The sequence below is a fragment of the Microcaecilia unicolor genome, chromosome 4 (genome assembly GCF_901765095.1).
Source record: "Microcaecilia unicolor chromosome 4, aMicUni1.1, whole genome shotgun sequence".
NCBI classification, from domain to species: Eukaryota; Metazoa; Chordata; class Amphibia; order Gymnophiona; family Siphonopidae; genus Microcaecilia; species Microcaecilia unicolor.
The window spans coordinates 37,058,772-37,086,688 of record NC_044034.1 but is presented as its reverse complement, the minus strand read 5'-3'; the positions used below and the strand labels follow the sequence as shown (position 1 = coordinate 37,086,688).

The 27,917-nt window shown below is 44.9% G+C and overlaps 1 protein-coding gene and 1 non-coding gene across 2 annotated transcripts in view; both read right to left on the bottom strand.

The window, feature by feature from the left end:
• Positions 1 to 27,917, bottom strand: part of CCDC81 (coiled-coil domain containing 81) — a 251,340-nt gene that overhangs the window by 81,874 nt on the left and 141,549 nt on the right. The window contains 4 exon segments of the mRNA XM_030200151.1: positions 9,726 to 9,833; positions 20,625 to 20,688; positions 20,690 to 20,769; positions 26,114 to 26,243. Coding sequence (XP_030056011.1) covers positions 9,726 to 9,833; positions 20,625 to 20,688; positions 20,690 to 20,769; positions 26,114 to 26,243 — 382 coding nt within the window.
• LOC115469802 lies at positions 22,434 to 22,537 on the bottom strand. Its single transcript, XR_003942068.1, has one exon. It is a non-coding gene; the product is annotated as a U6 spliceosomal RNA (small nuclear RNA).

Sequence of the window (27,917 nt, the reverse complement as noted above, 5' to 3'; positions counted from 1 at the left end):
CTGGGGTATCCCTAGCTCTCAGGCTCACTCAAAACAAGAACCCAGGTCAATAGAACCTTGCAACGGCGAGGGCATAACAGAAATTGACCTACGAAGAACAACTAACTGAGAGTGCAGCCTGAACAGCATAAAATCGGGTTCTGGAGGGTGGAGTTGGATTCAAACCCCAAACAGATTCTGCAGCACCGACTGCCCGAACCGACTGTCGCGTCGGGTATCCTGCTGGAGGCAGTAATGTGATGTGAATGTGTGGACAAATGACCATGTCGCAGCCTTGCAAATCTCTTCAATAGTGGCTGACTTCAAGTGGGCCACCGACGCTGCCATGGCTCTAACACTATGAGCCGTGACATGACCCTCAAGAGTCAGCCCAGCCTGGGCGTAAGTGAAGGAAATGCAATCTGCTAGCCAATTGGAGATGGTGCGTTTCCCGACAGCGACCCCCTTCCTATTGGGGTTGAAAGAAATAAACAATTGGGTGGACTGTCTGTGGGGCTGTGTCCGCTCCAGATAGGCCAACGCTCGCTTGCAGTCCAATGTGTGCAACTGACATTCAGCAGTGCGGGTATGCGGTCTGGGAAAGAATGTTGGCAAGACAATTGACTGGTTAAGATGGAACTCCGACACCACCTTTGGCAGGAACTTAGGGTGAGTGCGGAGTACTACTCTGTTACGATAAAATTTGGTATAAGGAGCATGAGCTACCAGGGCTTGAAGCTCACTGACTCTACGAGCTAAAGTAACTACCACCAAGAAAATGACCTTCCAGGTCAAGTACTTCAGATGGCAAGAATTCAGTGGCTCAAAAGGAGGTTTCATCAGCTGGGTGAGGATGACGTTAAGATCCCATGACACTGCAGGAGGCTTGACAGGGGGCTTTGACAAAAGCAAGCCTCTCATGAATTGAACGACTAAAGGCTCTCCAGAGATGGCTTTACCCTCTACACGATAATGGTAAGCACTAATCGCACTAAGGTGATTCCTTACTGAGTTGGTCTTGAGACCAGACTCTGATAAGTGCAGAAGGTATTCAAGCAGGTTCTGTGCAGGACAAGAACGAGGTTCTAGGGCCTTGCTCTCACACCAAACGACAAACCTCCTCCACTTAAAAAAGTAACTCTTTTTAGTGGAATCCTTTCAAGAAGCAAGCAAGACACGGGAGACTCCCTCAGACAGACCCAGCGAAGCAAAGTCTACGCCCTCAACATCCAGGCCGTGAAAGCCAGAGACTGAAGGTTGGGGTGCAGAAGCGCTCCTTCGTTCTGTGAAATGAGAGTCGGAAAACACTCCAATCTCCACGGTTCTTCGGAGGACAACTCCAGAAGTAGAGGGAACCAGATCTGATGGGGCCAAAAAGGCGCTATCAGAATCATGGTGTCGTGGTCTTGCTTGAGCTTCAGCAAGGTCTCCCCCACCAAAGGTATGGGAGGATAAGCATACAGGAGGCCATTCCCCCAATGGAGGAGAAAGGCATCCGACGCCAGTCTGCCGTGTGCCTGTAGTCTGGAACAGAACAGAAGCAGCTTGTGATTGGTCTGAGAGGCGAAAAGGTCCACCGAGGGGGTGCCCACTCTCAGAAGATCTTGCGTACCACTCTGGAATGGAGCGACCACTCGTGCGGTTGCATGACTCTGCTCAGCCTGTCGGCCAGACTGTTGTTTACGCCTGCCAGGTATGTGGCTTGGAGAAGCATGCCAAACTGGCAGGCCCAACGCCACATCCTGACGGCTTCCTGACACAGAGGGCGAGATCCGGTGCCCCCCTGCTTGTTGATATAATACATTGCAACCTGATTGTCTGTCCGAATTTGGATGATTTGATAGGACAGCCGATCCCTGAAGGCCTTCAGTGCGTTCCAGACCACTCGGAGCTCCAGGAGGTTGATCTGAAGATCCTGTTTCTGGGGGGACCACACCCCCTGGGTGTGAAGCCCATCGACATGAGCTCCCCACCCCAGGCGAGATACATCCGTCGTGAGCACCTTCGTGGGCTGCGGAATTTGGAATGGACGTCCCAGGATCAAATTGGTCCGATTTGTCCACCAGTGCAGCGAAGCGCGGCAACTGATGGACAGGCGGATGACATATTCTAGATTCCCGGTGGCTTGGCACCACTGGGAAGCTAGGGTCCATTGAGCAGATCTCATGTGAAGATGAGCCATGGGAGTCACGTGGACCATAGAGGCCATATGGCCCAGGAGTCTCAACATCTGCCGAGCTGTGATCTGCTGAGACGCTCTGGTCTGGGAAGCGAGGGACAGGAGATTCTGAGCCCTCGCCTCGAGAAGATAGGCCTGAGCCGTCTGCGAATTCAGCAGAGCTCCTATGAATTCCAGAGATTGAACTGGCTGGAGATGGGACTTCGGGTAATTTATCACAAACCCCAGCAGCTCCAGAAGGTGAATAGTACACTGCATGGACCGAAGAGCTCCTGCCTCTGAGGTGCTCTTCACCAGCCAATCGTCGAGATACGGGAACACGTGCACTCCCAGCCTGCATAGCTACGCTGCAACCACCACGAGACACTTCGTGAACACCCGTGGTGCAGAGGCGAGCCCAAAGGGCAGCACACAATACTGAAAGTGACGTGTCCCCAGACGGAATCGGAGATACCGTCTGTGGGCTGGCAGTATCGGGATGTGAGTATAAGCATCCTTTAAATCCAGGGAACAAAGCCAATCGTCTTTCTGAATCATGGGGAGAAGGGTGCCCAAGGAAAGCATCCTGATCTTTTCTCGCACCAGATACCTGTTCAGGCCTCTCAGATCTAGGATGGGGCGCATCCCCCCTGTTTTCTTTTCCACAAGGAAGTACCTGGAATAGAATCCCTGCCCTTCCTGCCCGGGTGGCACGGGCTCGACCGCATTGGCGCTGAGAAGGGCGGAGAGTTCCTCTGCAAGTACCTGCTTGTGATGGGAGCTGAAGGATTGGGCTCCCGGTGGGCAATTTGGTGGGGTGGAGACCAAATTCAAGGTGTATCCGCACTGCACTATTTGGAGAACCCACTGATCGGAGGTTATAAGAGGTCACCATTGGTGAAAAACTTTCAACCTCCCCCCGACCGGCAGGCCATCCGGCACGGATACTTTGATGGCGGCTATGTTCCCATGGATCCAGTCAAAAGCCCGTCCCCTGCTTTTGCTGTGGAGGCGCAGGGGGCTGCTTAGGCGCACGCTGTTGACGGGAACGAGCACGCTGGGACTGTCTCTGTGCCTGAGGAGGCCTTCGGGCCGGCTGGGTGTACCTACGCTTGCTGTAGGCGTAGGGTGCAGCCTGCCGGGCCCGGGAAAAACGTCCACCTGCTGAGATGGATGCTAAAGGCGCCCGGTGGGAGAGCTTGTCGAGAGCGGTTTCCCGCTGGTGTAGTTAGTCCACCAACTGCTCGACCTTCTCGGCGAAAATGTTATCCCCCCAGCAAGGGACATCCGCCAGCTGCTGCTGGGTGCGGTTGTCCAGGTCAGAGGCATGCAGAGAGTCTGCGCATCACTATACCTTGTGCCGCAGCTCGAGATGCCACATCACAGGTGTCATAGATACCCCTGGACAGGAACTTGCTGCACGCCTTCAGCTGCCTGACCACCTCCTGAAAAGGCCTGGACTGCTCCGGAGGGAGCTTGTCGACCAGGTCCGTCAGTTGCTGCACATTATTCCGCATGTGAATGCTCGTGTAGAGCTGGTATGATTGGATGCGGGTCACGAGCATGGAAGATTGGTAGGCCTTCCTCCCAAATGAGTCCAGAGTGCGAGACTCCCGCCAAGGGGGCGCCGAGGCGGTATCCCTCGAACTCCATGCTCCCTTGAGAGCAGAGTCCACGACCGCCGAGTCATGAGGCAGTTGAGGCCGCATCCACTCTAGGTCTGAGTGGATTCTGTATTGGGACTCCGCTTTCTTGGGGATGGTGATATTAGATAGTGGCTTCAACCAGTTCCGAAGCAGTGTCTCCTTAAGGACATTGTGCAACGGAACCATGGAAGACTCTCTAGGTGGTGATGGATAGTCGAGGACTTCGAGCATCTCCGCCCTCGGCTCATCCACAGTAACCACGGGGAAGGGAATGCTGATAGACATATCCCTGACAAAAGAGGCAAAGGAGAGGCTCTCAGGAGGCGAGAGCTTCCTCTCTGGTGAAGGAGTGGGGTCGGAGGGAAGGCCCACAGACTCCTCTGAGGAGAAATATCTGGGGTCCTCCTCCTCCTCGGTGTCGGACATGAGCTCTCTCAGCTCAGACCTCAACCGGGCCCGTCTCAACTGCAAGGAACCACGTCCTCGATGATGGCGTCGAGCGGTGGACTCCCGCGCCGGCGGGGACGAAGCTCCCTCCATCGACGTCTACGGGGACTCCACCTGAGTGGCGGTCGACACCAGTGCCGCAAGCGGCGTCGGAGGCCTCAGCATCGAGCCAGAGCCCACCGGCGCCTCCATCAATGGCGCCAGGGGCGCAAGCACCCCCGGTGCCGGTAGAGCCTGTCGCATCAGCCCTTCCAGGATCCCGGGAAGGATGGCTCGAAGGCACTCGTCAAGGCCCGCTGTCGGGAAAGGCAGGGGGACCGGTGTGGGTGCCGGTAGCTGCTCGGGTCCAGGAGACGGTACCGAGATACCCGCGGACCCACGCAGCGACACCTCTTCGACCGAGGGGGAACGCTCCTCCCGGCACTGCTGCTTCCTGGGTGTCGAGTCGTCCCTCGATGTTCTGGAGCTGCCAGTCCTGTGCGCCGTGGGCGACCGATGATGGTGCGTCTTGGCTTTCTTGCGATGTACATCATCGGCGCTCCATGGAAGAGACGAGGAGGAGGTGGAGCCCCCCCGGCCTCGAGGTATCGGATCCGACAGGGTTCGGTCCCGATGGCCCTGAGCAGCGGGAGTGGCCGGGGTAGACTGCCTGCGCGACCGCTCACCACCGCCGTCGCCGGCGGGCCAAAGGTACCTGTGCTCCTGGGGTCGATGCCATAGTCGGCGCCGTCGACATCGGTACCGGCACCGAAGATCCAGTCGTCGACACCGATGCCATCGAGGTCGACGTCAAAGAGCCGGCGCAAGTTCCAAAAAGACGGTCCCGCAGAACTTGCCTCGCCACCTGCGTCCACTTCCTTAAACCGAGACACAAGGTGCACGTCTTGGAATTATGCTCCAGGCCGAGGCACTGGAGGCACCAAGCGTGAGTATCGGTCTGCGAGATCTGCCGGCCGCACCGACCACACTTCTTGAATCTGCTCAGGACCTTCGAGGACATCGACAGAAAAATCACGTCGGCGAAGTCAAAATCGTCGATGGTGGCGGTGAAAAGCACACCCAAAAAAGAAAGACTAGGAACGACTAGGAAAACTCTTTTTCGTTTTTTTTTTTAAGAAAAAATAACGCGAACGCTTACACGAACAAAGAAAAAACCGCGGGCTAGGCCGCAATCCGGTTTCCGGGGCTGACTAAGAGAGAGACGTGAACACGTCTCTCTCCAGCGCGGAAAGGAAAAAAAACTGAGTGGGAACGGTCGCGCACGGGCGGGAAGACGGCCGCGCATGCACGGTGGGCGTGCCCTGCGTGCGGGACCGCCCGCAAAGTTTCTTCCGGTTGGTGGGGGCTGCCGTGGACATCAACCCAGTCGTGAGAACAAGCAGCCTGCTTGTCCTCGGAGAACATTGGATACCAGTACAATACAGGGCTAAATGTAAAACTCTATGTCTGATCTTCAAGGCCCTCAAAGGAAATGGCCCTGAGTACCTGAAGAATAGGATGATCCTCTACACACCACCAAGGACACTTAGGTCCTCGCAAGGACTATCACTAACCACACCCTCTCCAAAAGACATTACACGAAGCAATAATTAACCCCAAGGAAGGTAGAACATCTAATGCCTCTATAGAAGTGAATAAAAAGAGGGAAATCTGGAAAGCCTTGTATACCAATGCCCATAGTATGGGAAACAAACTTCTAGATCTTGAGGCTACAATGATGGAAATGGACTTGGATTTAGTGTCAGTCACAGAGACGTGGTTCATAGAGAACCATGATTGGGATGTTGCTGTACCTGGCTATAATCTATTCAGGAAGGACAGAGTAGGAAAAAAGGGTGGAGGTGTGGCATTATATGCTAAGAATGATATCCAAGTGACAGAACTGAGGGACATGTGGGGTATGGAAGAAGCGCTGTGGGTTAAACTGGAAAGAGGGAAAGGAAAATGTATCTATATCGGAGTGATATACAGACCTCCCTCACAGTCGGAGGAAATGGACAGGGACTTAATTGAAGACATCCGCAAGATAGATAGGAAAGGGGAAGTACTACTGATAGGTGACTTCAATATACCGGATGTTGATTGGGGTGTCCCAGCTGCGGGGTCGTCTAGAAGCAAAGAGATCTCAGATTCCCTACAGGAAGAATTGTTCCAGCAGTGGGTGACAGAACTGAAGCGGGATGGATCTGTTCTAGACCTGGTGCTTACGAATAGGGAGTACGTTTCTGACGTCAAGGTGGCAAACCATTTGGCATCTAGTGATGATCGTATGGTATAGTTCAATATTAAAACAGAAGAGAGAGCTCATTCAAGATTGAAGGTCCTGGATTTCAAAGGAACTAACTTTGCCGAGATGGGGGAATTTCTCAAGGAACAGTTAGCGGGATGGGAACAGCTAAAGGATGTAGAACAGCAATGGACAAGACTGAAAGGAGCAGAAAATTACATAAAAGTAAGAGGAAAAGAAGTCCTCTCTGGTTCTTGAATGTAGTAGCTGAAAAGATAAGGGAAAGGAGGCTAGCCTTTGCACATTATAAGACGACTCAGAAAGATGAAGACAGGAGAGAATACCTAAATAAGCAAAGAGAAGCTAAAAAAGGTATCAGGAAAGCGAAGCGGCAAATGGAGGAAAACTACTACTACTACTACTATTTAGCATTTCTATAGCGCTACAAGTCGTACGCAGCGTACATAGCTAATACGGTAAAATTGGGGGACAAGACCTTTTTCAGATATGTAAGTCACAAGAGGAAGTGCCATAACAGCATTGTGAGGCTCAAAGCTGAAAGAGAGTAATATGTGGAAGATGATAAGCATAAAGCTGAACTGGTGGAGGCGTGGAATGGCCTCCCGGTGGAGGTGGTGGAGTCGAGGACTGTTCCAGAATTTAAAAAGGCATGGGATAAGCATGTGGGATCACTTAAGAACAGTTAGAATTGGGGGTTACAGAGGATGGGCAGCTTAGCCGGTGGTGGGAGGCAGGGCTGGTGGTTGGGAGGTGGGGATAGTGCTGGCCAGGCTTATACGGTCTGTGCCAGAGCCGGTGGTGGGAGGCGGGGATAGTGCTGGGCAGACTTATACGGTCTGTGCCAGAGGTGGTGGGAGGCAGGGCAGACTTATACAGTCTGTGCCCTGAAAAAGACAGGTACAAATCAAGGTAAGGTATATACAAAAAATAGCACACGTGAGTTTATCTTTTTGGGCAGACTGGATGGACCATGCAGGTCTTTTTTCTGCCGTCATCTACTATATGGCCTTTATCTGCCGTCATGTTTCTACTTATATATATTTTGATATTGTCATTTTTTGCTCGTATCTGTCCTAAAGTAGGTTGTTCTACCTTCAAAAGCTTGTCAAAAATACATTGCTAGTCCAATAAAAAAAGGTATTATCTTATTTTCCTTTCTTTTGTTTTATTTCTATTTATTAGAAATAATTCCTAGCATTCTATTTGCTTTTTCAGCTGCTGATGAATTCTACCTCCACAACAAGCAAGAGTAAATGTCTGCATGGCAGTTTTCAAAGGAAAAGGACATACTATACTTTCACTTTAAACATTAGTACAAAGCTTGTGGATAAAAAGCCTACATTGTCTTTAGCTCAATATAGACAGTTTCAGAATGATCTCTTTAGAGCTTAATATTTGTAAGATAGTAGTGGAACTATACTCTTGGCTTTAGCTATATTAACATCTGGCTGCCCCTGCCTACACTGCAACTCCATCCTAGTTCCATCCAAATCATGCACTGGGAAATGTCTACATGCAGTCTTGCAGTGTGCTTACTTTTTACTCATTTGCAATTTTATAAAAGCCACTGTCTGCATGTGAAAAATGATTTATAAAAACTATTCTCATAATTTAGACATCTAAGTGCCAAAGGATAAAAAGCATGTATAATTTCTAAATACATAACTGACTATTCAAAACTATACATGTATTTTCAACGTAGTAGTCTGTGGGGCTCATTTTCAAAGCACTTAGGGGGTCTTTTACTAAGCTGTAGTAACGTTTTTAGCTCACAGTAGAAATCAGCTGGCGGTTAACACAGAGATTCCCATTATATCCCTATAGGTGTCTTGACATTTACTGCCAGTTGATTTCTACCTTGAGATAAAAATGCTACCGTGGCTTAGTAAAAGACCCCCTTAGACTTACATAGTTCCATAGGTTACTATGGAGTTCATTTTCTTAAGAGAAAAACGTCTAAAAATGGCATAAATCAGCATTTGGACTTTTTCTCACAAAAACGTCCAAATCAGTATTTTCAAAATCTATTTTTCAGAACTTTTTCTATGCTGTTCTTCTGCAGTGTATCCAAATTTCAATAGGGTGTGTCGGGGGTATGGTAAGGGCGGGATCTGAGTGTTCCTAAGACTTGGACATTATTCAGCCATAATTATAATGGAACAAAACCAAACCATCCAGGACTAAAACAAACAGCTAGACCTGTTTTTATAATGAATAAGGCACAAAAAGATGACCAGATGACCACTGGAGGGAATCGGGGTGACTCCCCAATACCCCCCAGTGGTCACTGATCCCCTCCCACCTCCCAAAAATGTGAATAAAAATATGAACTTATTAGCTTTTATGACAGCTTCAGATGTTAAAGTCAGGTCTATTAGAGCAGCATGCAGGTCCCCGGAGTATTGTAGTGGTCGGTGCAATGCACTATGAAGTGCGGAACTCTGGTCCCTATCTCCCTCTACCTGTCACACATGTTGGAAACTGAGATCCCTCCCAAAGTCACCAAAACCCTACTGTACCCACATATAGGTGCCTCCTTCATAAGGGCTATTGTAGTGGTGTACAGTTGGGGGCAGTAGGTTTTGGAGGTTCAGGGGACAAGATAAGGGAGCAAAGGTAAGATGTGTACCTGGGAGCATTTTTATGAAGTGCACAGAAGTGTCCCCTAGGGTGCCCCATTGCTCTCCTGAGATGTCTGAGGGACCAGTCTGCTAAAAATGATGGCTCCTCCTACATCCCAATGCTTGATTTTCTATGTTTTGCACTTATTTGGGTTTTTTTTTCACAAATGGACCAGAAAACAAAACGTTAAAAGCACAAAACCTTCTTCGAAACAGTATTTTGAAATAAAAAAAAAAAAAAAGATAGACATTTTTCTTTTTCAAAAATGACCTTCTTTCCTATTTAGATTTTGGACATTTTGTGCAAAATGTCCAAAGTTGGACAGACGTCATATCGAAAATGCCCCTCCACATAACTTTGTAAGTCTAAGTGCTTTGAAAATACGCCTCTACGTGTAACTGTCACTGAAAATATGTTAAATTTGGGCGACCACTTATACTTTTAGATTTTAAACAGCCAGCACTTGGCTAACTATCTATCTTGATTAAGGTTCGAGATTATGATCAAAAGAATATGATCAAAAGAAATCCAGATCACAGAACCATGAAATGCAACAGAAAACAAAGATGCATCTACAATGGCAGTGTTAGTGATTTCAGTGAATGAAAAGGCAAAATGATCTTACTTGAACTTCATAAGGTTTTTCATTTTTTCTGGCGTTTAATAGCTTCAGAATGCCCAGGTTGTAGGCAGCAATATTCTGATTGCTTTCTTTCTTGGCCAACAAATCCAGCTAATATGATGAAGAAGAAAAAAAACACTAAATAAGGTAAACAACTTTCAACAAGAAACTGCTAAGGCACAGTATTAGCTAGATAGGTCTAAAGAGAATTCAAATACCAATTCAAACAAACAAAATCATCAATCTCTCTTTTTCATCCTGAAATTCATTATGTTCCCCCTTGGCCATACCTGCCCTTATGAATCTGAGTAAGCTATGGTACTGTTATGCTGATCCTCAGACTGCCGCCTAGGTATCACACTGATTCACAACAGTACTACAATGGCATGAACAATTTAGAGAAAATCTGTGTTTATAAAGTGAAGATGCTTACCTGTAACATTCACCAGATACAACCCTAAACAAAATTACCTGTCCAGAGTTTTCCATTAACACCCAAAAGTCTTCATGTCACATGTGTGGGACATCCTGCAATGGATGCAGCACCTCAGTTGCTCTTATTTCCCACCCAGTCAAGCTTATAAGATAGAGCATAACTCCCAAGTGAAGTTGGGTGGGTTCATATGAGCGGTGTACTCAGGGCCGGTCTTAGCAAGTGCGGGGCCCTATGCAGACCAATTTGGTGGGGCCCCATCCTAGCCCCACCCCACCCCAGCTCCACCGCATTGAAATTATTATTCAATTTTTAGAAAATTGTTTATTTATGAAATTTCAAATAAAGACAAATGTACAGAAAAACTGATTGAAATAATAAGCACAATGCTATCATGAAACTCCCCCTCCCCAGAAATTATTCAGTTCAAGTCCACTACAATTAGTAGTTCCAATTCTCATAACCCCGGGGGGGGGGGGGGTCAGAGGTGTGGACACACAATCTCTCCACTGCAAAACACTATACACAAACTTGTGCAAAAACACACTCATAACCTTACCAAACCATAACAGCACTAATTCCAAGGACAGGACGAGCACAATCTTATGCGTGGAAAGGCAGAACTGTAATTACACCAGGCTCTAAAACACCAATACACTACCTCGTAAAAAAAACAAGACAAAAAGGGCTGCAAATGCTACACACTAGCAGGATACTGCACCTTGATCACACATGAAAAACATATGACACAACAGATATGAAGGCAAATACTGAACTGGAAAGTTACCTCAAGAAGTCAGACTCAGCATGCAGCAATACTAGAAAAATTGAAACGTACATGCAAAATATCACAGATGCACATTTCCAAAAGCTGACATATTCCAATTAATAAATTCTGAATAAAATACTTTTTTCTACCTTTGTTGTCTGATCATTTGGTTTTTCTATTCGCTTTGGTCCCAGTGTCTTCTGTTTTATGCAGTGTCTTCTTTCCATTTGATATTTTTCTCTCACCATGTCCACCATCCTCCTGTGTCTCATGTGTCCTGTCTACATCGTAGCCCTGTCACTATCCTTTCTCGAGTTTCAGCATCTGCCTTCAAAGTGTTCCGATCCAGCCCTTAAATTCAGCAATTTCCTCCATGCATATCCAGCAGTTCTCCTCACTCCCCTCCTTCCATGTGCATCTACTTTCCTCCCCTCCCCTACATCCATGTCCAGCATTTCTCCTCTATCTCTATCCCTTCCCCTCCATCCATGTGCACACCTCACATTCACTCCTCAAATATCTAGTGTCTACAAAACTGGCTTCTATATTCTTCACCAACTTCGAACTATCTGTTGATATTTCAATTTTGATATTTTTCACTCATTGATTCTGTCTCTGTTGACCGTCAGGCTGGATTATTGTAACATAGCATATTTAGGTTGCAACATCAAGAGACTTCAATTCCTCCAGAATGTAGACATCTGTTTGCTATGTCATGCCCAATGCCGCGACCATGTTTCTCCTCTACTATAGAAATATCATTGGCTTCCTCTCAACTAGTGCATAATCCTCAAATTATTAACACTTGCATTTAAGGCCCATGGATTTGGCCGCCCTCAATACCTATCCTCTCTCACCATTCCTTATTCACCTGCCCACCTCCTCCGTTCTGTTAATGACCACCACTTAGTTTTACCCAGTCCTAAATTTGCCCGATTGCTGCACCATCCCTGTGGAATCACCTTCCCCTACACATTTGTGCAGAACTTTCATTCAAAAATTTTAAATCTGGATTAAAGACCTGGCTTTTTGCTCAGACTTTTGCCCTGCCCCAAAATATGATCCTGAGGTTGACCACTCTTGTCTCTGAACTTTCCCATTCCTCCCCCTCCTATTTTGCTTGTTTTTACTCCCTGTCCTGTCCCCTTTTTTCCCTTGCCCCTGTCTGGATCCTTGGTGCAACTACATCTTCATGTAATACCCCATGGAATGGATATTACTAAGTTTATGGTGATAGACCTTTCCAGAGGCCCTGGGGTGGGAGGAAGCCCAATCCAGGGGGGAGTGGTGTTGAAATAAATTGGTTTGATAAAAGAAGTTACAAGGAGGTACAAGAGGTCTTTGGTTGCCTGTACCCCTTCTGGGGTCCTTTGGAGTATTGGAGGGCCCTGGAGTGAAGGGAGAAAATACAGGCTGGCTACAGGAGTAATTGCTGCCCCTATAAGTGACAACTGGAGAAGGAGTTGGGCTTCAGGTGGACAAAGGAGAATCCAGACTGGAAGCGGGACTGGGACAGGATGAGCCTGCCCAAGACCAGAATGTAGCCCTGAGAAGTGCACTGCTGGAAGGAGAACAGCCTAAATGGACTGTGCCTGCAAAGAATTGGAGTAGAGATTAGGAGTATTACACACAGCCTTGAATTTACTCTTACCACAAAGGGATGGGTAAAAGAACAGGATCCTATGTAACCATGTACAGTATTGACAAATCCTAAAGAATGGAGAAGAGTGCTTAAGATCATCCTGAATGGTCAGTATATATAAAAGTATTGAAGAGTCTGACTACCTGTTGAAAAGTTCCAGTAAAGTTCAGTTTGCATTCTACAAAACACCAGGAGTGTAGAGTGGTTTTTGACCAAGAGTGGAAACGTGTGTTCCTTATCTAAGAAAGAGGTACTGATTAAAAAAAAATCTCCTAGACTCCTAACACCCCGAATCTCTATTCCAGACCACTGACCCACTCCCAAGTTCAACTGCAGGCGAATTGGGACTTGAGTGCAGTGTGTGATCCCCTGTGAAGAGAGAGAGAAAATTATTCCTGTGATCCGGGTCTGGGTAGTTGCAGGCCTGAGCTAGTAAGGGGAGAGACCTGGGTTACATTCAGTTCTGTAAGTGACTATTTATTTGTATTAAAGAATAGTTGATAACAAGGTTCAAAGTCTCTTTCTGGTGAATCATGACAATTGGTTTAACTTTCTGTTATATCACTGTGCTAGAACAGCGAGTGGTCCACAAATATGTACATTATTTGATTTGAATGGTTAAAGAAGGCCACTTACCTAGCTTCACTGATATTAGAATAATGGTATATCTAAGCGGTCCTTTTACTAAGCTGAGTAGGCACCTAAACGCATCCTACGCACGTCAAGTTTGAACTACTGCCTGGCTACACATGTCCACTAAGTGCGCCGGAAATTTTCCAGCGCGCAGCACTAACCTGGTGGTAATCGGCATTATATGCGCATAGTGGGTAAGCGTAAAAAATGAAATTACCGCACGGGCCATGCGGTAGCCAGGCGGTAACTCAGAATTGCCACATGTTGGGCGTGCGTAGGCGCTTACGCGGCTTAGTAAAAGGGCCCCAAACTCACCCATTGCTCTCCTCTGCTGCTGCTGTTGACCCCCCAGCATACAGGTCATGAGAACATAAGCATTGCCATACTGGAACAGACTGAAGGTCTATCAAGCCTAGTACCCTGTTTCCAACCATGGCCAATCAAGGTCACAAATACCTGGCAAGATCTCAGAATAGTTCAATACATTTTATGCTGTTTATCCTAGAAATAAGCAGTGGATTTTCCTAAGTCCATCTCAATAACTGCTTATAGACTTTTCTTTCAGGAAGATATACAAACCTTTTTAAACCCTGCTAACTGCGTTTACCACATTTTCTGGCAACAAATTCCAGAGTTGAATTACACGTTGAATGAATAAAATATTTCTCCGATTTGTTTAAATTTACTACTTTGTAGCTTCATTGCATGACCCCTAGTCCTAGTATTTTTGGAAAGAGTATACAAGCAATTCACGTCTACTCATTCCACTCCAATCATTAGTTTATATATCTCTCTCAGATGTCCCTTCAGGCATCTTTTCAAGCTGAAGAGCCCTAGCCAATTCAGCCTTTCCTCATAGGAAAGTCGTCCTATTCCCTTTATCATTTTCATCACCCTTCTCTGTACCTTTTCTAATTCCACTATATCTTTTTTGAGATGCGGTGACCAGAATTGCACACAGTATTCAAGGTGTGGTCACACCATGGAGCGATACAAAAGGTATTATACAACCACATTTTATTTTCAATTCCTTTCCTAATAATACCTAACATTCTATTTGTTTCTTCACTGCCACTGCACACTGAGCAGAGGATTCCAACGTATCATCAACGATAACACCTAGATCCCTTTCCTGGTCGGTGACTCCTAATGTGGAACCTTGCATCACGTGGAGGGTCACAATCGAACTGGGCGCCCATCTTTAAGGGCACCCATCTCTAAGGACGTCCTGGCAAAAGGGCGGGGCATCCCGTATTATCGAAACAAGATGGGCGTCCAAATTTCGTTTCGATAATAAGGTCGGGGACGCCCAAATCTCAACATTTAGGTTGACCTAAATGTTGAAATCGCCGACCTTAGAGATGGGCAACCTCGGTTTTCGCCGATAATGGAAACCGAGGACGCCCATCTCAAAACGACCAAATCCAAGCCATTTGGTCGTGGGAGGAGCCGCATTCCTAGTGCACTGGTCCCCCTCACATGCCAGGACACCAACCGGGCACCCTAGGGGGCACTGCAGTGGACTTCAAAAATTGCTCCCAGGTGCATAGCTCCCTTACCTTGTGTGCTGAGCCCCCCAAAACCCCCTCCCCACAACTGTACACCACTACCATAGCCCTTAGGGATGAAGGGGGGCATCTAGATGTGGGTACAGTGGTTTGTGGTGGGTTTTGAAGGGCTCCCATTTACCACCACAAGTGTAACAGGTAGGGGGGATGGGCCTGAGTCTGCCTGTCTGAAGTGCACTGCACCCACTAAAAACTGCTCCAGGGACCTCCATACTGCTGTGATGGAGCTCGGTATGACATTTGAGGCTGGCATACAGACTGGAAAAAAATGTGTTTTATTTTATTTTTTGGGTGGGAGGGGGTTGATGACCACTGGGGGAGTAAGGGGAGGTCATCCCCGATTCGGTCCGGTGGTCATTTGGTCAGTTTGGGCACCTTTTCAAGGCTTGGTCTTGAAAAAAAAAGGGACCAAGTAAAGTCGGCCAAATGCTCATCAGGGACGCCCTTCTTTTTTCCATTATCATCCGAGGACGCCCATCTCTTAAGCACACCCCCCGTCCCACCTTCGGTACACTGCCAACACGCCCCCTTGACTTTGGTCGTCCCTGCGACGGAAAGCAGTTGAGGACGCCCAAAATCGGCTTCGATTATGCCGGTTTGAGGGACCTTAGGAGAAGGACGCCCATCTCCCGATTTGTGTCGGAAGATGGGCGCCCATCTCCTTCGAAAAATAGCAGGATAACTACATTTCAGGTTCCTCTTTCCCACATGCATCACTTTGCACTTGCTCACATTAAACATCATCTGCCATTTGGCTGTCCAGTCTCCCAGTCTTGTAAGGTCCTCTTGCAATTTTTTACAATCCTCTTGCGATTTAACAACTATGAATAACTTTGTGTTGTCAGCAAATTTAATTACCTCACTAGTTACTCCTATTTTCTGGATCATTATAAACAGTTTAAAAAGCAGCGGTCCCAGCACAGATCCCTGCAAAACCCCACTATCTACCCTTCTCCATTGAAAATACTGACCATTTAGCCCTACTGTCTGTTTTCTAACTTTTAAACAGTTTTTAATCCACAATAAAACACTACCTCCTATCTCATGACTTTCCAGGTTCTTTTGAGACTTTCATGAGGTGCTTTTTGAAATTCCAGATACACCTTTATCCACATGTTTGTCCAGTATCCCCCCCCCCCCCCCCCCCCCATTTATCTTTTCATCTGGCTCTTTATAGGGTTCTCCGGCAGCAGTTCCCACATGCTACTTGCAACTGACACAGATGTCTTCCCTCTACTACGCTATGTCAAAGTGAAACAGAATAGGCAGGGGAGAGAAAGCAATGCTGGACAATAGGACAGGAGTTAAAAAATTTTGATCACGATTTAAAAATGTATTGTAGTTAAATGCTCATCCCTAGTGTTTTAAAAGAACGATTGTCCGTTTTCTCCTGACAGGTGTGGTATCCTCTATAGTAGTAGTGTGCATAACTTGAATGGAGAGCTGATTGCTATACATTCATTATATATACACAGTGCAATCTGCTTAAGTGCAAGGGTCTGGGACCAAAGAAATGCATGCAGTTAACCGGAGCATGCACTTAACCGTTGTGACCCAAAGAAGCTTGACATCTGATAAACATACGTACAGTACTGTTTATTATTTACATACAGTATACAGTCTCCGTTAACTGATGTTAGGTTACTTGAAGTAATCAGTTATAGTCCTCTTTACACTATTGGGTCTGTGAGTTCCATAGACTACGTCTGCCAGACAGTAAAAACTGTCATAGCACTGACATCCAGTGGCCTCCAGATAGGCCCGCACGGTGTTGAGACTCTCCAGCGCTCTTGCAAAAGTGACAGGAGGAGGTTGTTGAATTTCGTCAGCATGTGCCTCGCTGCTCATTTCATTATCTGTTTCATCATCAGTTGTCTGCGTGTAGGCGCATATCTCGACATCAGTGCTGTCGTCAGCTGTTTGTAGATCGTAATCAACAGCTATGTAGCGATGAAACTCCTCTTCAGTAACACCGGCTGGGATGTCAATAACCTGTTCATCTGACGCGTTTGCGACAGCAGCATCTGTTTCGTCCCTCTCCACATCCTTTTAAACAAAGTTTGCCCACTTGTAGCAGTTCACAATGGTTGCCTGTGTAACATGATTCCAGGCCCCTACCCTCTTTAATATCTTTCTGTCCCCCCTTCTTCTTGTGTTCATCCAGTCCCTAGGCCACTCTTTTGTTTATGCGGTTGATATCCAACTAGCATCACTAACACTGATCCATCAGAAATTATGTCTCTTGACCAAAATATATCCAAAATCACTGACTGACTTCAAACCCACAGGCTCCAGCTGAATATGGCCCAATCGCAGTGTATGATTTTTGGCTGCCGGGATAGCCCTACCCTGGTTGCCCCCCATCTTATGGCAGGGACTCCCATCTTTGATAACACAATGAACTTCAATCTACAATTCGCCAACATCATCAAACTTCTCTCTTTAAACTCAGACAAATCTACTCCATGAGGCACCTTTTTGACAAGTCCTCCTTCCACATATTAGTCCATTATTTAGTGATGGCCTGGCTAGATTGCTGCAACCCCCTTTCTTCACGGTACCCTTGCTCAAGATATCCACCATTTTGCAGATTGTCCAACATTCAGCTGTTTGTTTTATTACAGGCTCAACCAATTTTGACATCACATCCCTCTTGACGCTTACAAATTCCTTACACTGATTCACAAGATTCATTACTCGGATGCACCCTTATACCTCTGCTCAATCATTTTTTCCCCTCCTCAGATATTACTTTCCTCCCAAAGCTAGTAAGTTTACAAATTTGTCATTCCTTCACTTTGAGCTATCCACCATACTTTTGTCTGCACCGTATCTTCACCGTGGTGGGACCCCACACTGTGGAACGCTCTTCTAACTGATTTTGCATCTTGAAACGTTGTGGGTGAAGGGAGGGGCTGTAATAAAAAGTGGATGCTATAACATGTGCATGGGTGTCTGTAGAGGGAGGGAGCTGTAAAAAAAAAGGGTGGATGCTGTGTGTGTTGATGGGGGAGGGAGGGCTGGAAAAAATATGGATGCTATGGGTTTTGAGAGGGGGACTTGGGAAAAATATCAATGGTACCTGTGTATGAGGGCCTATAATATTGGTAAAATTATTACAAACTTACAGGAATTTGCAAAGTTGTGTGTAGAATTCTGGCAGCAGTACTATCCTACACTTCATCTGTCAGTTTCACTATGAAACTATGTTTCAGTGGTGGATGTCCAATGTAATCTGGCCAAAAGGTGTCTTGTTCATGTCACTGGAATATCATTCACCTTAATAACAAATGCTTCCGCACTAGGTGGGGAATCCATATGGATTTCCACCTTACTCTGAGAATTTGGTTGCCATCTAAAAAAATGGCACCACAATCTCTTGAACGTCCATTCCATCTTCTTCAGGATCAACCAAATTGCTATATTTACATCATCAAGCAGGGAGGAAGGGATCACTCTACCTATACCAGAATAAGCAAGAATTTGGGACTGTGTCATGGCCAATCACACACAATCAGGGACACTCATTTAGGAAATCAGTGCAAGAACATTTGAATTGTCAAGGTTAGTCTGGTTAACTTTCACTTTGAGCTGAAAGGAAAATAGTTAAGGGAATCATGCCCACACCAAAATTAGTTCAGAGCAGATTACATCAAATGGAAACCAGTTCAGAAAACTGGGAGCTTACAACACAGAGAGTCAAGATTACAACAGTAACTTAACATCAACTACAATTAACCAAGACTTAATCTGAATACATATACTTCCTAAATAAAACAGTCTTAAGCATTTTATAAAAAGCCATGTATGAGAAAGAGTAATCACAATGGCTAGCAAAGAATTCCAATTTTAGTAGTATGATAAGGAATAAGCTAGAAAAAATTCTTTTGGATGCAAGCTTTTATATGAGGGAAATAATAATCATAAATAATTCTGAGTATCATATTATTTTCAAAGCTTTATTGAAAAAAGATGTAAGCACTACAAACGCAAGAGCCTTGAAAGATTTTAAAATAAAACAACATAATTAAAAAAGTATTCAGGTCTCCACCAGTAACCAATGAAATGAGTACAATAAGGGGATACTCTGTCAAACTTTCCCAAGTCACTAATAAGTCGAATGGCGTATTCTGGGTAGTGCATAACTTTCTGAATAAATGTTTAGCACATCCCAGATAAATAATATTACAATAATGAATTTTTGTCACGATTAGAACTTATATCAATAGTCTAAATTTCTCTTGAGTGAGATATTTCCGCACAAGCTTTTACATGGTTCATAAACCAGAACATCTCTTTACAAGGACTATTAATCTGAGTTTCCCACGTCAAGTTTTGATATATAATAACACCTAAAATTTTGAAGGACAACTCCAGTTTGTAAATTAAACTGTTTATACCAGTAAGCACATTTCTAATGAAGGTTCCTTACATCCAACTAATATAAACTTGGTCTTCTCACTATTTAAACTGTTAATAACCATCCATTTATAGATCATTGACAACATTTCTCTATTTGTGGTAATTTCCAATATCTGTTGTTACAAGGTTAAGAACTGTGATATTGTCAGCATACATGAATACTCTAAAACCAGCTGTTTCCAAGTCAAAGTTCAGTGATGCCATAAGTACATTAAACAGAACAGAGGAAAGTGGAGAATCCTGAGGAACTCTGAAAACCACATCAGACTGGACTGGAAGCAAATGTTGGAACAGAGTTGGCTTGGCTGGACTGGTACCAGATGCTGGAACAAGCTTGGCAGGATTCAGGATTTACAAATAAGCTTGGCAGGAACAGAAGCTAAGAGCACACAGAGTGGAGACAAGCAGGAAGGGGGCTGGGGCAGAAGACAAACAGGGCAGATACAAGCAGGATACAAAGCTGACCCACACAGACAAACAACAGGACTAAGGCTGAAGCTAAGGCAGAGGGAACTAGAACAAGCAAGGCAGACTAGGCAGGACACGAAGCTAACAAACAGACAAACAACAGAACAATGGCTGAAGGCTAAACCTAGCACACAAACAGACCCACACAGACAAACAACAGAACTAAGGCAGAAGCTAACGTAGAGGGGACTAGAACAAGCAAGGCAGACTAGGCAGGACACAAAGCAAACAAACAGACAAACAACAGAACTATGGCTGAAGGCTAAACCTAGCACACAAACAGACCCACACAGACAAACAGAGAAGAACAGAAGCAGAAGTGCACACAGGCATCCTAAACAAGAAACAAGACAGAAGTGCCGACGAGCACACAGACTAAGAACAAGGCAGAAGTGCTCACAAGCACACAGACTAACCTGGGGACCTTTGGCATTGCAAAGGCCCTGAATGAAAGTCAACTACTTCCTTATAAACAGGACAGAGACAGGAAATACACTGAACCCAAAGTGAGGCTTGAAACACACAGGAAGTAGAAACCCTACACTCTGAGCACCCAAAGTGAGGCTTGAAACACGTAGGAAGTAGAAGCCCCACACACTGAACACCAAAGTGAGGCTTGGGACACATAGGACAAGCACAATAATATAGATAGAGTCAGCCTCATGAGCTGACCAGCAGAATAAGGTGAGTCAAAAGAGGGGTCACGGACACAATCGTGACACCAATGTAAAACATTTCCTATAATTTCCAATATCATTCAAGACATTCTGCATAAATCATAGTCGACAACATCAAAAGCACTCAGCAAACCAAAATGCATAATAGAGCTCTTTTACCCTCACTCAGCAATGTGTTCAATTCAAAAATTAATGCACATAAAGGCATCTTCTGTAAAGAAGAGGCGGTATATTATCCAGTTACAGTGAAACAAGGTACTTCTACAAATTAGCACTTTCCCAATGTTTACCTTCATCTGCTGTACAGATTCAAGATGTTTTACCATCTGATACTCCTGTAATTGTCTTTCTTCTCCTGTTCCTTCCGTTTCTTTCATCACAAAAGCTCACTGGAATGTTCTTCCGGGCACGCTGCATACACAGGTAGCATAACTCCTGCAATATGAAAATGCAAGGAACATTTACATTTGTACTCATTTTTAAACTAAAGTTTTCCAAAACCCACTAAGCCAAAAATAAAAATATAAAACTGGCCCCTGAAAGACCAGTCAATTTGCAAATGAATGAATGGCCTCATTTAATAAAATGTGCAACCACTTAATGTACATTAATGCAATTTAACACACATTTAAAAATGCAAGCCCCATTCTAAATAGCGCTTATTTGCTATCTATGTGCTTAACTGGTTAATGTATTTATTTATTTATTTGTTGCATTTGTACCCCACATTTTCCCACCTATCTGCAGGCTCAATGTGACTTAGTACCATCAAAGGCGTTTGCCCAGTAGGTGGATAACTTATGCAAAATTGTATAGTGATCGTATGAGGTATAAGTGGGCGGTCGGAATGGATGAAGATTGCGTGATGTCCTGTTCGATCATAGTCATGCTGTGTTGGTAGGTGAAGAGGGTTACGTGGGGTCGAAGGGGTAGGCCTTTTTGAAGAGGTTGGTTTTTAGTGATTTCCTGAAGTTCAAGTGGTCGTATACATTAGTAAATGAAGCTTGAAGTTTGTTAGAATCATTTACCATTCTCATACCATAAAAACATCCTCATATGTATCAATAGTCGGACTTGAAACTATTGTATTATTAAATGTTTGTCAAAAAAAAAAATATATATATATAGTAGATGATTTTGTAGTCTGCTCTTTGACTTCTCATTTGTCAGAGGGTCATAAGATCCCAAGCCCTCCAAAGTATATTTACTGTTGATATTGTGGGGGGTGGAATTCGAGTTGGTTGGGATATATCTTGAAAATCTGATGCCTGTTCTTGACTGGTTTATACTTTATTTCTTCTCATCAATAAAAATTTATTTAACTAAGGGTGGTCCCTTTTACCAAGCTGCAGCAAAAGGTGGCCAGCGTTGGCGTCGGCATGTGTTTTACACATGTGCCGAGGCCCCCCTTTTACCACAGCTGGTAAAGGGGAAGGTCTCACTTTCCTGAAGGAAATGGATGAGCGGCAAGTAAAGCACTTGCCGCATGACCATTTCGGGGGGGGGGGGGGGAGCCTTTACCGCCACCCATTGAGGTGGCAGGTAAGGGCTCCCTGCGCTAACCTGCGGTAACCGGGCAGCACACAGCACTGCCTGATTACCGCCGGGTACAGTCCTGTGCTACAAAAATTAATACATTTTTGTAGCGCCAGAAATGACAGAACAGTAGGGATGGGAAGTACCACTGGGCTGCTGCGGTAGCCTGGTGGTACTTCTGTTATAGCGTGCGGTAAGCTCGAATTGGGCTTACCACCACTTAGTAAAAGGAGCCCTAAATGTGTTTGTCAATGCAAAGATCCTACTGTCAGTGATCAGGCCAGTTGCCTGCTTGTCTATCTGGTCCATTTGATGTTGGAATGGCAAAACCATTGCACCAATCTGTCTGAAAATCAGTATAATGGCTGTCCACTGACAGTTGTAAGGGAATCTCCAATTTTAGTGTGATTAGTTCATTCATTTACAAAATACATAACTTGCCTTGAAGAACATTAATCAAGGTGACTCATAAATAAAACATTCATAAGAAAAACACAAGACTAACACAAAAACTACCACCCACCCAAAAGCGGTAAACCCAACTACCCAAAACTCCCACTCATAAAAATATGGAACGCGTCCCAGATTTGTATGTCATCTTTCACAGGGGTCAAGCTAATCTTCAGTTTGGTTTTGCAATGTCTAACTTTTCTTATATTGTGATAAGATTTTATAAAATAAAGTGACCTTTTACTAAAGTGAAGTTAAATGTTTGCACTTACTGCATACATAGTAAGGGGCAGATTCTATATAAAATTCTATATAAAAAAATGCACAGTGCTATTCTATAAACCTCACCAAAAGTTAGGCGTGGTTTAAAGAATATGCATTGCGCCGGTCCCCAAGATTAAAATATAGGCGTGACCATTTACACCAACTAAAACCTGGTGTAAATGCCCATGACTAACTTAGGAACAGATCAGGAATATTCTATAACAGTGCCTGTAATTTTTAGGAACTCCCACAACCTGCCCATCCCCCTTCCATAGCCACGAACCATTTTGAGATCCGAGCATTACCATTTACGCACACCACTTTACAGAACACACTTAGAGAGTTGCGTATGTAGATTCTAAATAGTGCTGATAATTGCTTGTTATTGGCCCAACTGGCTTGTTAATTAAGTCGGTGCACAATTTGGACACACTGCCAAATTTGTGTGCATGACTTTAGTTGCAATATATATGGCATAAATGCAAAGTCTGTGCAATAACTGTTGGGGTGTGTCCAGCATCTGTCCTGTCATTACTGCCCAGGACAGGCATTAATTTACTGCTCACTAAATGTATCAGCAGATAGCACGATAAGTGCATCTGAGGTATCTGAGATGCATTTACTGCAGCCCGCTGCATTAAACAAAAAAAGAAAAAATCTCCCCTACCAATATCTTCAACCCCCAATTCCCCGAACCCTAAGCATCATCCCATCCTCCACCTCCTCAATGAGTTTTTATATCTCCCATCCCATGATTCCACCTCACCAGAGGTGTCCCCTGGTGAGTTAGTGTGGGGAGGAGGGGTTGGGCAGGATCAAAACCTTGTACATTCTTGCCCTGTCACTGGCCATAGTGCAAAATGTCAGCTCTGACCCCTACAGGTTGACTTGAACCACAAGCTCCTTATTGTCATGGAACCCAGGATGGTGAGCCCTTGGGCTGCAGCAGACAAGTCCTCTGGGGAGGCACAGAGCAGAGGCGAACCAGGCGCTGAATACAAACAAGATACCAGACATGGCAAACAGACAGAGCACACTCAAGATAAGCAACAAGCACCACCAGAAAAGGGAGATAGACCACTCAGGCAGGCCACAAGGCCGATCCGTAACCCACTCATATACGGGCCTCACAGCCGAACTGGAACTGAATCATACCAGAGGGAAGGGAAAAGAAACAGAACAGAATCTCTTGAGCAAGTACTACTCAAGCAGTGCACACACACTGCACTAAACAGAGCCACAGACAAGGGGTCAAAAGACCCTACACATAGGCACAAACAAACTGAAGGGGAAAAGACAACCTCATTTAGACTCACATGGTAGAAACCACAAGTAAAATATAAGAAAACCACACAGGAAGGCAGCACAGGCCTGGGCTTAGAACCACAGCTATAAATGAAAAGTTCTAACCAAGTCAAACAGATATCACACAGAGAGGTAGCTCAAGGCTGAGCTAGTAGTCCCAGCTAAACAGAAGAGCTGTCCACTTGTGCCACACAGAGAGGCAACTCAAGGCTGAGCTAGTAGTCACAGCAAACAAAACTACCCACTCAAACAGAATCAAACAGAGAGGATGGATAGGACTGTGCTAGTAGACACAGCTAAATGGAAGAATGGCCCACTCGTACCACACAGAGAGACCGCTCAAAGCTGCGCTAGTAGTCACAGCTAAACAAAAACACAATCCACCAAACACAACCAGAAACCTCACAGAGAGAACTCAAACAGAAAGCACACAGGAAAAATTCAAGACAAGGCCACACAAATAAACACTCATGGCTATGCAACACAACACTCAAGTATAAGGGAAGCCACTCATGAAGGTTCACTCTAAGCTGTACCATACAGAACTCGGGGAAGAGGGAAGCCACTCCAAGGAATACTCAAGGGTGTGACATCAGGCACTCAAGGAAAAAGGGAAGCCACTCATAGGAACACTCTAGGCTGTACCATACAGCACTCAAGGGTAAAGGGAAGCCACCTATAGGAATACATAAGGCTGTGCCACTCAGCACTCAAGGGTCAAGGGAATCCACTCAAAAGAATACACAAGACTGGCCATACAGGACTCAAAGGTAAAGGAAAGCCACTCATAAAAATACACAAGGCTGTGTCACAGAGTCAAATAACAGACGCTAGAGGCAAAGGGAAAAGCAAGCTGCCTTTACATACACAAATCAGATAAGGAGCAATGCTCACAAGAATCAGGAGACAGACACAGCAGACAAAAAGTTAAAGCAGGCTAAAGGGAAGGGCTGCTTCTAAAACACATCAGAAAGAAGCAGGGCTTACACTGCAGTCAAAGGTTTTAAGCAAACAACGGGAAAAATAAACAATGTTCTTACCAGAACACAGCCAGATAGGGAAAGGAAAGGCAGGCAGAGACACAGCAGAAAGAGCACACACAGCTGCATAGAAGCAAGGTAATCAAGGAAAGCAGCTGGGCTGGCAACAACCGGCTCTTTGAACAGTGAAAGGTAACAAGGGAAACCACACAAGGAAATAGAACAGGCTTGTGCTGGAGAGCCTAGATAACAAGGAAGGAATCTATTCAGATTCAACCCAGAACAACACACACAGAGAAACAGAACAGGGCTTTGCTTGAGTGCAAATCTAACAGGGAAGTAATCCATACAGATTCAAACCAAAACCACTCACACAGGGCTCAAGGCTGTGCAAACAAGAAGACCAGTTCCCTCATAATCAAACAACAGTACAACAAGAAAAGGGAAAAATAGACCTGTTGCAAAGGCAACACAGAAAAGCTCACTGGGTCCTTATAAAGGAGTAAGCTGATGATGTCACAAGTAGGAAATGAAGCAGAAGCAGGGAGAACAAAGCGAGGCTTGGCTAACAGGAAGAACAACAACAAGAAAAAAGGCAGACTGGAGAGGTCACAGAGCTAAATAGAGAGAAACAGTAGGTCTGGACATAAGGGCACGGCCACAACCGTAACACTAATTTGCCAATTTGACCCCTAGTGGTAGTATTGTGAGACTACCATTAGGGATCAAAGACTCTATTTTGCATCTGGGCCAGCAACAGGACAGGAAGTCCAGAGTTCATTCCTGCCATCTCACTAATCCACCAAGGACACACCTGGTAAGTGCTCAGGGGAATGGTATGCAGACTCATCAGAAGAATTGGGGGTGGGGAGCTCAAGATGTTGTTTGATGAGGTGGGGAAGGGAGGAGCCTTATTGGTGGACTGGAGTACTTTTTCCTTGCAGTGGTTGTAATAACTGCCTTCCAGTGGTGTAGGTGTGATTAAGCAGTCATGAGAGAGTCAGTGCACACCACAGAACCATATGCTAATTCAATCTGCAGTCCATGCCCATTTTCCACACATAACCTACCCCATTCCTGCCCCAAATAGCATGAGCTGTGAAGCCTGCATGGTAACAGTTTCCGTGCTCATGTGCTTTTAGTGTGTGCTAATATGCATGCCAGCTGCTTATCATACTTTAGTAAACAGGCCCTAAAGTTTTTAAAATAAGCATAAAAAGGTGATCTTATTGTAAATACATTACCTGCCCTGCCCTACAGTGATCCAAGCACTGAGCAATAGGAAGCATTTCTGTTTTTTTTAAATAGATTTGATTATTAGTATTCCTGTCACCATCAGTTTTTGGTCCATCTGGAGAAAGTGGTGTTGATAATCTATGAATGAATGAATGAATGAATGAATACAAAAGTTAAATATTTAAATGAACACATCAAACTATATGTTATTTTTATAATAACAAAGACTTGTATACAATCAGAACCCTAGGGTTAATGCACAAAATCCCCCATAATTTCACAAGAAGGTTTAACTGAAATAATCCTATATACTGGATGCTTCCTGTCATTTTGTGTCTATAGGAAAATACTTAGTTCCCAGAGCCCTAAAAGTTCAGTGATCTTTAGCTGCCTTTTTGCTAGCTTTATTCCAATACCATCCTGGAAACCCAGGCCAAATATATTCCATGTATTACAGGAGGAAGGAAGACCACACAACAGCCGGCATGGTTAAAACCTGAAGTGAAGGAAGCTATTAGAGCTAAAAGAAAACCTTTCAGAATATGGAAGTAGGATCCGACTGAAAATAATAGGAAACAGCATAAGGAATGGCAAGTCAAATGCAAAGTGCTGATAAGGAAGGCATAGAGAGAGTTTGAAAGGAAGATTGCATTGGAGGCAAAACCACTTAATAAAAACTTTTCTAGGTATATTAAAAGCAAGAAGCTGTCATGGGAATCAGTTAGATCGCTGGATGACCTGGGGGGGGGGGGGTAAAGGGGACACTCAGAGAATACAAAGCCATAGATTTTTTTTTTTTTGGAGTGGAGGAGTGGCCTAGTGGTTAGAGTGGTGGACTTTGGTCCTGGGAAACTGGGTTCAATTCCCACTGCAGGCACAGGCAGCTCCTTGTGACTCTGGGCAAGTCACTTAACCCTCCATTACCCCAGGTACAAATAAGTACCTGTATATAATATGTAAGCCGCATTGAGCCTGCTATCAGTGGGAAAGCGTGGGGTACAAATGTAATAAAATAAATAAAAAATAAAATAAATGAATTCTTCATTTCGGTCTTCACCAAGGAAGATGTGGCAGAGATAAGGGTGCCAGAAATGGTATTCAATGCAAACAAGTCAGAGAAACTGAATCAAATCTCTGTAAACCTAGAAGATGTAATGGCACAATTTGACAAATTGAAAAGTAGCAAATTGCCTAGACTGGATGGTATACATGCCAGAGTATTGATAAAATTGAAAAATGAACTTGCAGAACTATTGTTAGTAATATGTAATTTATCTTTAAAATCAAGAGTAGAACCGGAAGATAGGAGGATGGCCAATGTAATGCCGATTTTTTTTAAGGGTTCCAGAGGTGATCCAGGAAATTACAGACCACTGAGCCTGATGTAAGTGCCAGGCAAAATAGCAGAGACTATTATAAAGAACAATACAGATCATATTCATAAGAATGGATTAATGAGATAAAGCCAACACGGATTTAGTGAAGGGAAATCTTGCCTCACCAATCTATTACATTTCTTTGAAGGGGTGAATAAACATGCGGATAAAGGTGAGCCAGTCTATATTGTGTATCTGGATTTTCAAAAAGCATTTGACAAAGTACCTCATCAAAGACTCCAGAGGAAATTGAAAAGTCATGGGGTAGGATGTAGTGTTTTATTGTGGTTAAAAGATAGAAAACAGAAAGTAGCGTTAAATGGTCAATATGCTCAATGGTTGATGGTGGGGTTCCTCAGGGGGCTGTGCTGGGACTGCTGATTTTTAACATATTTATAAATGAACTAGATACAGAAATCACTAGTGAGGCTGATGA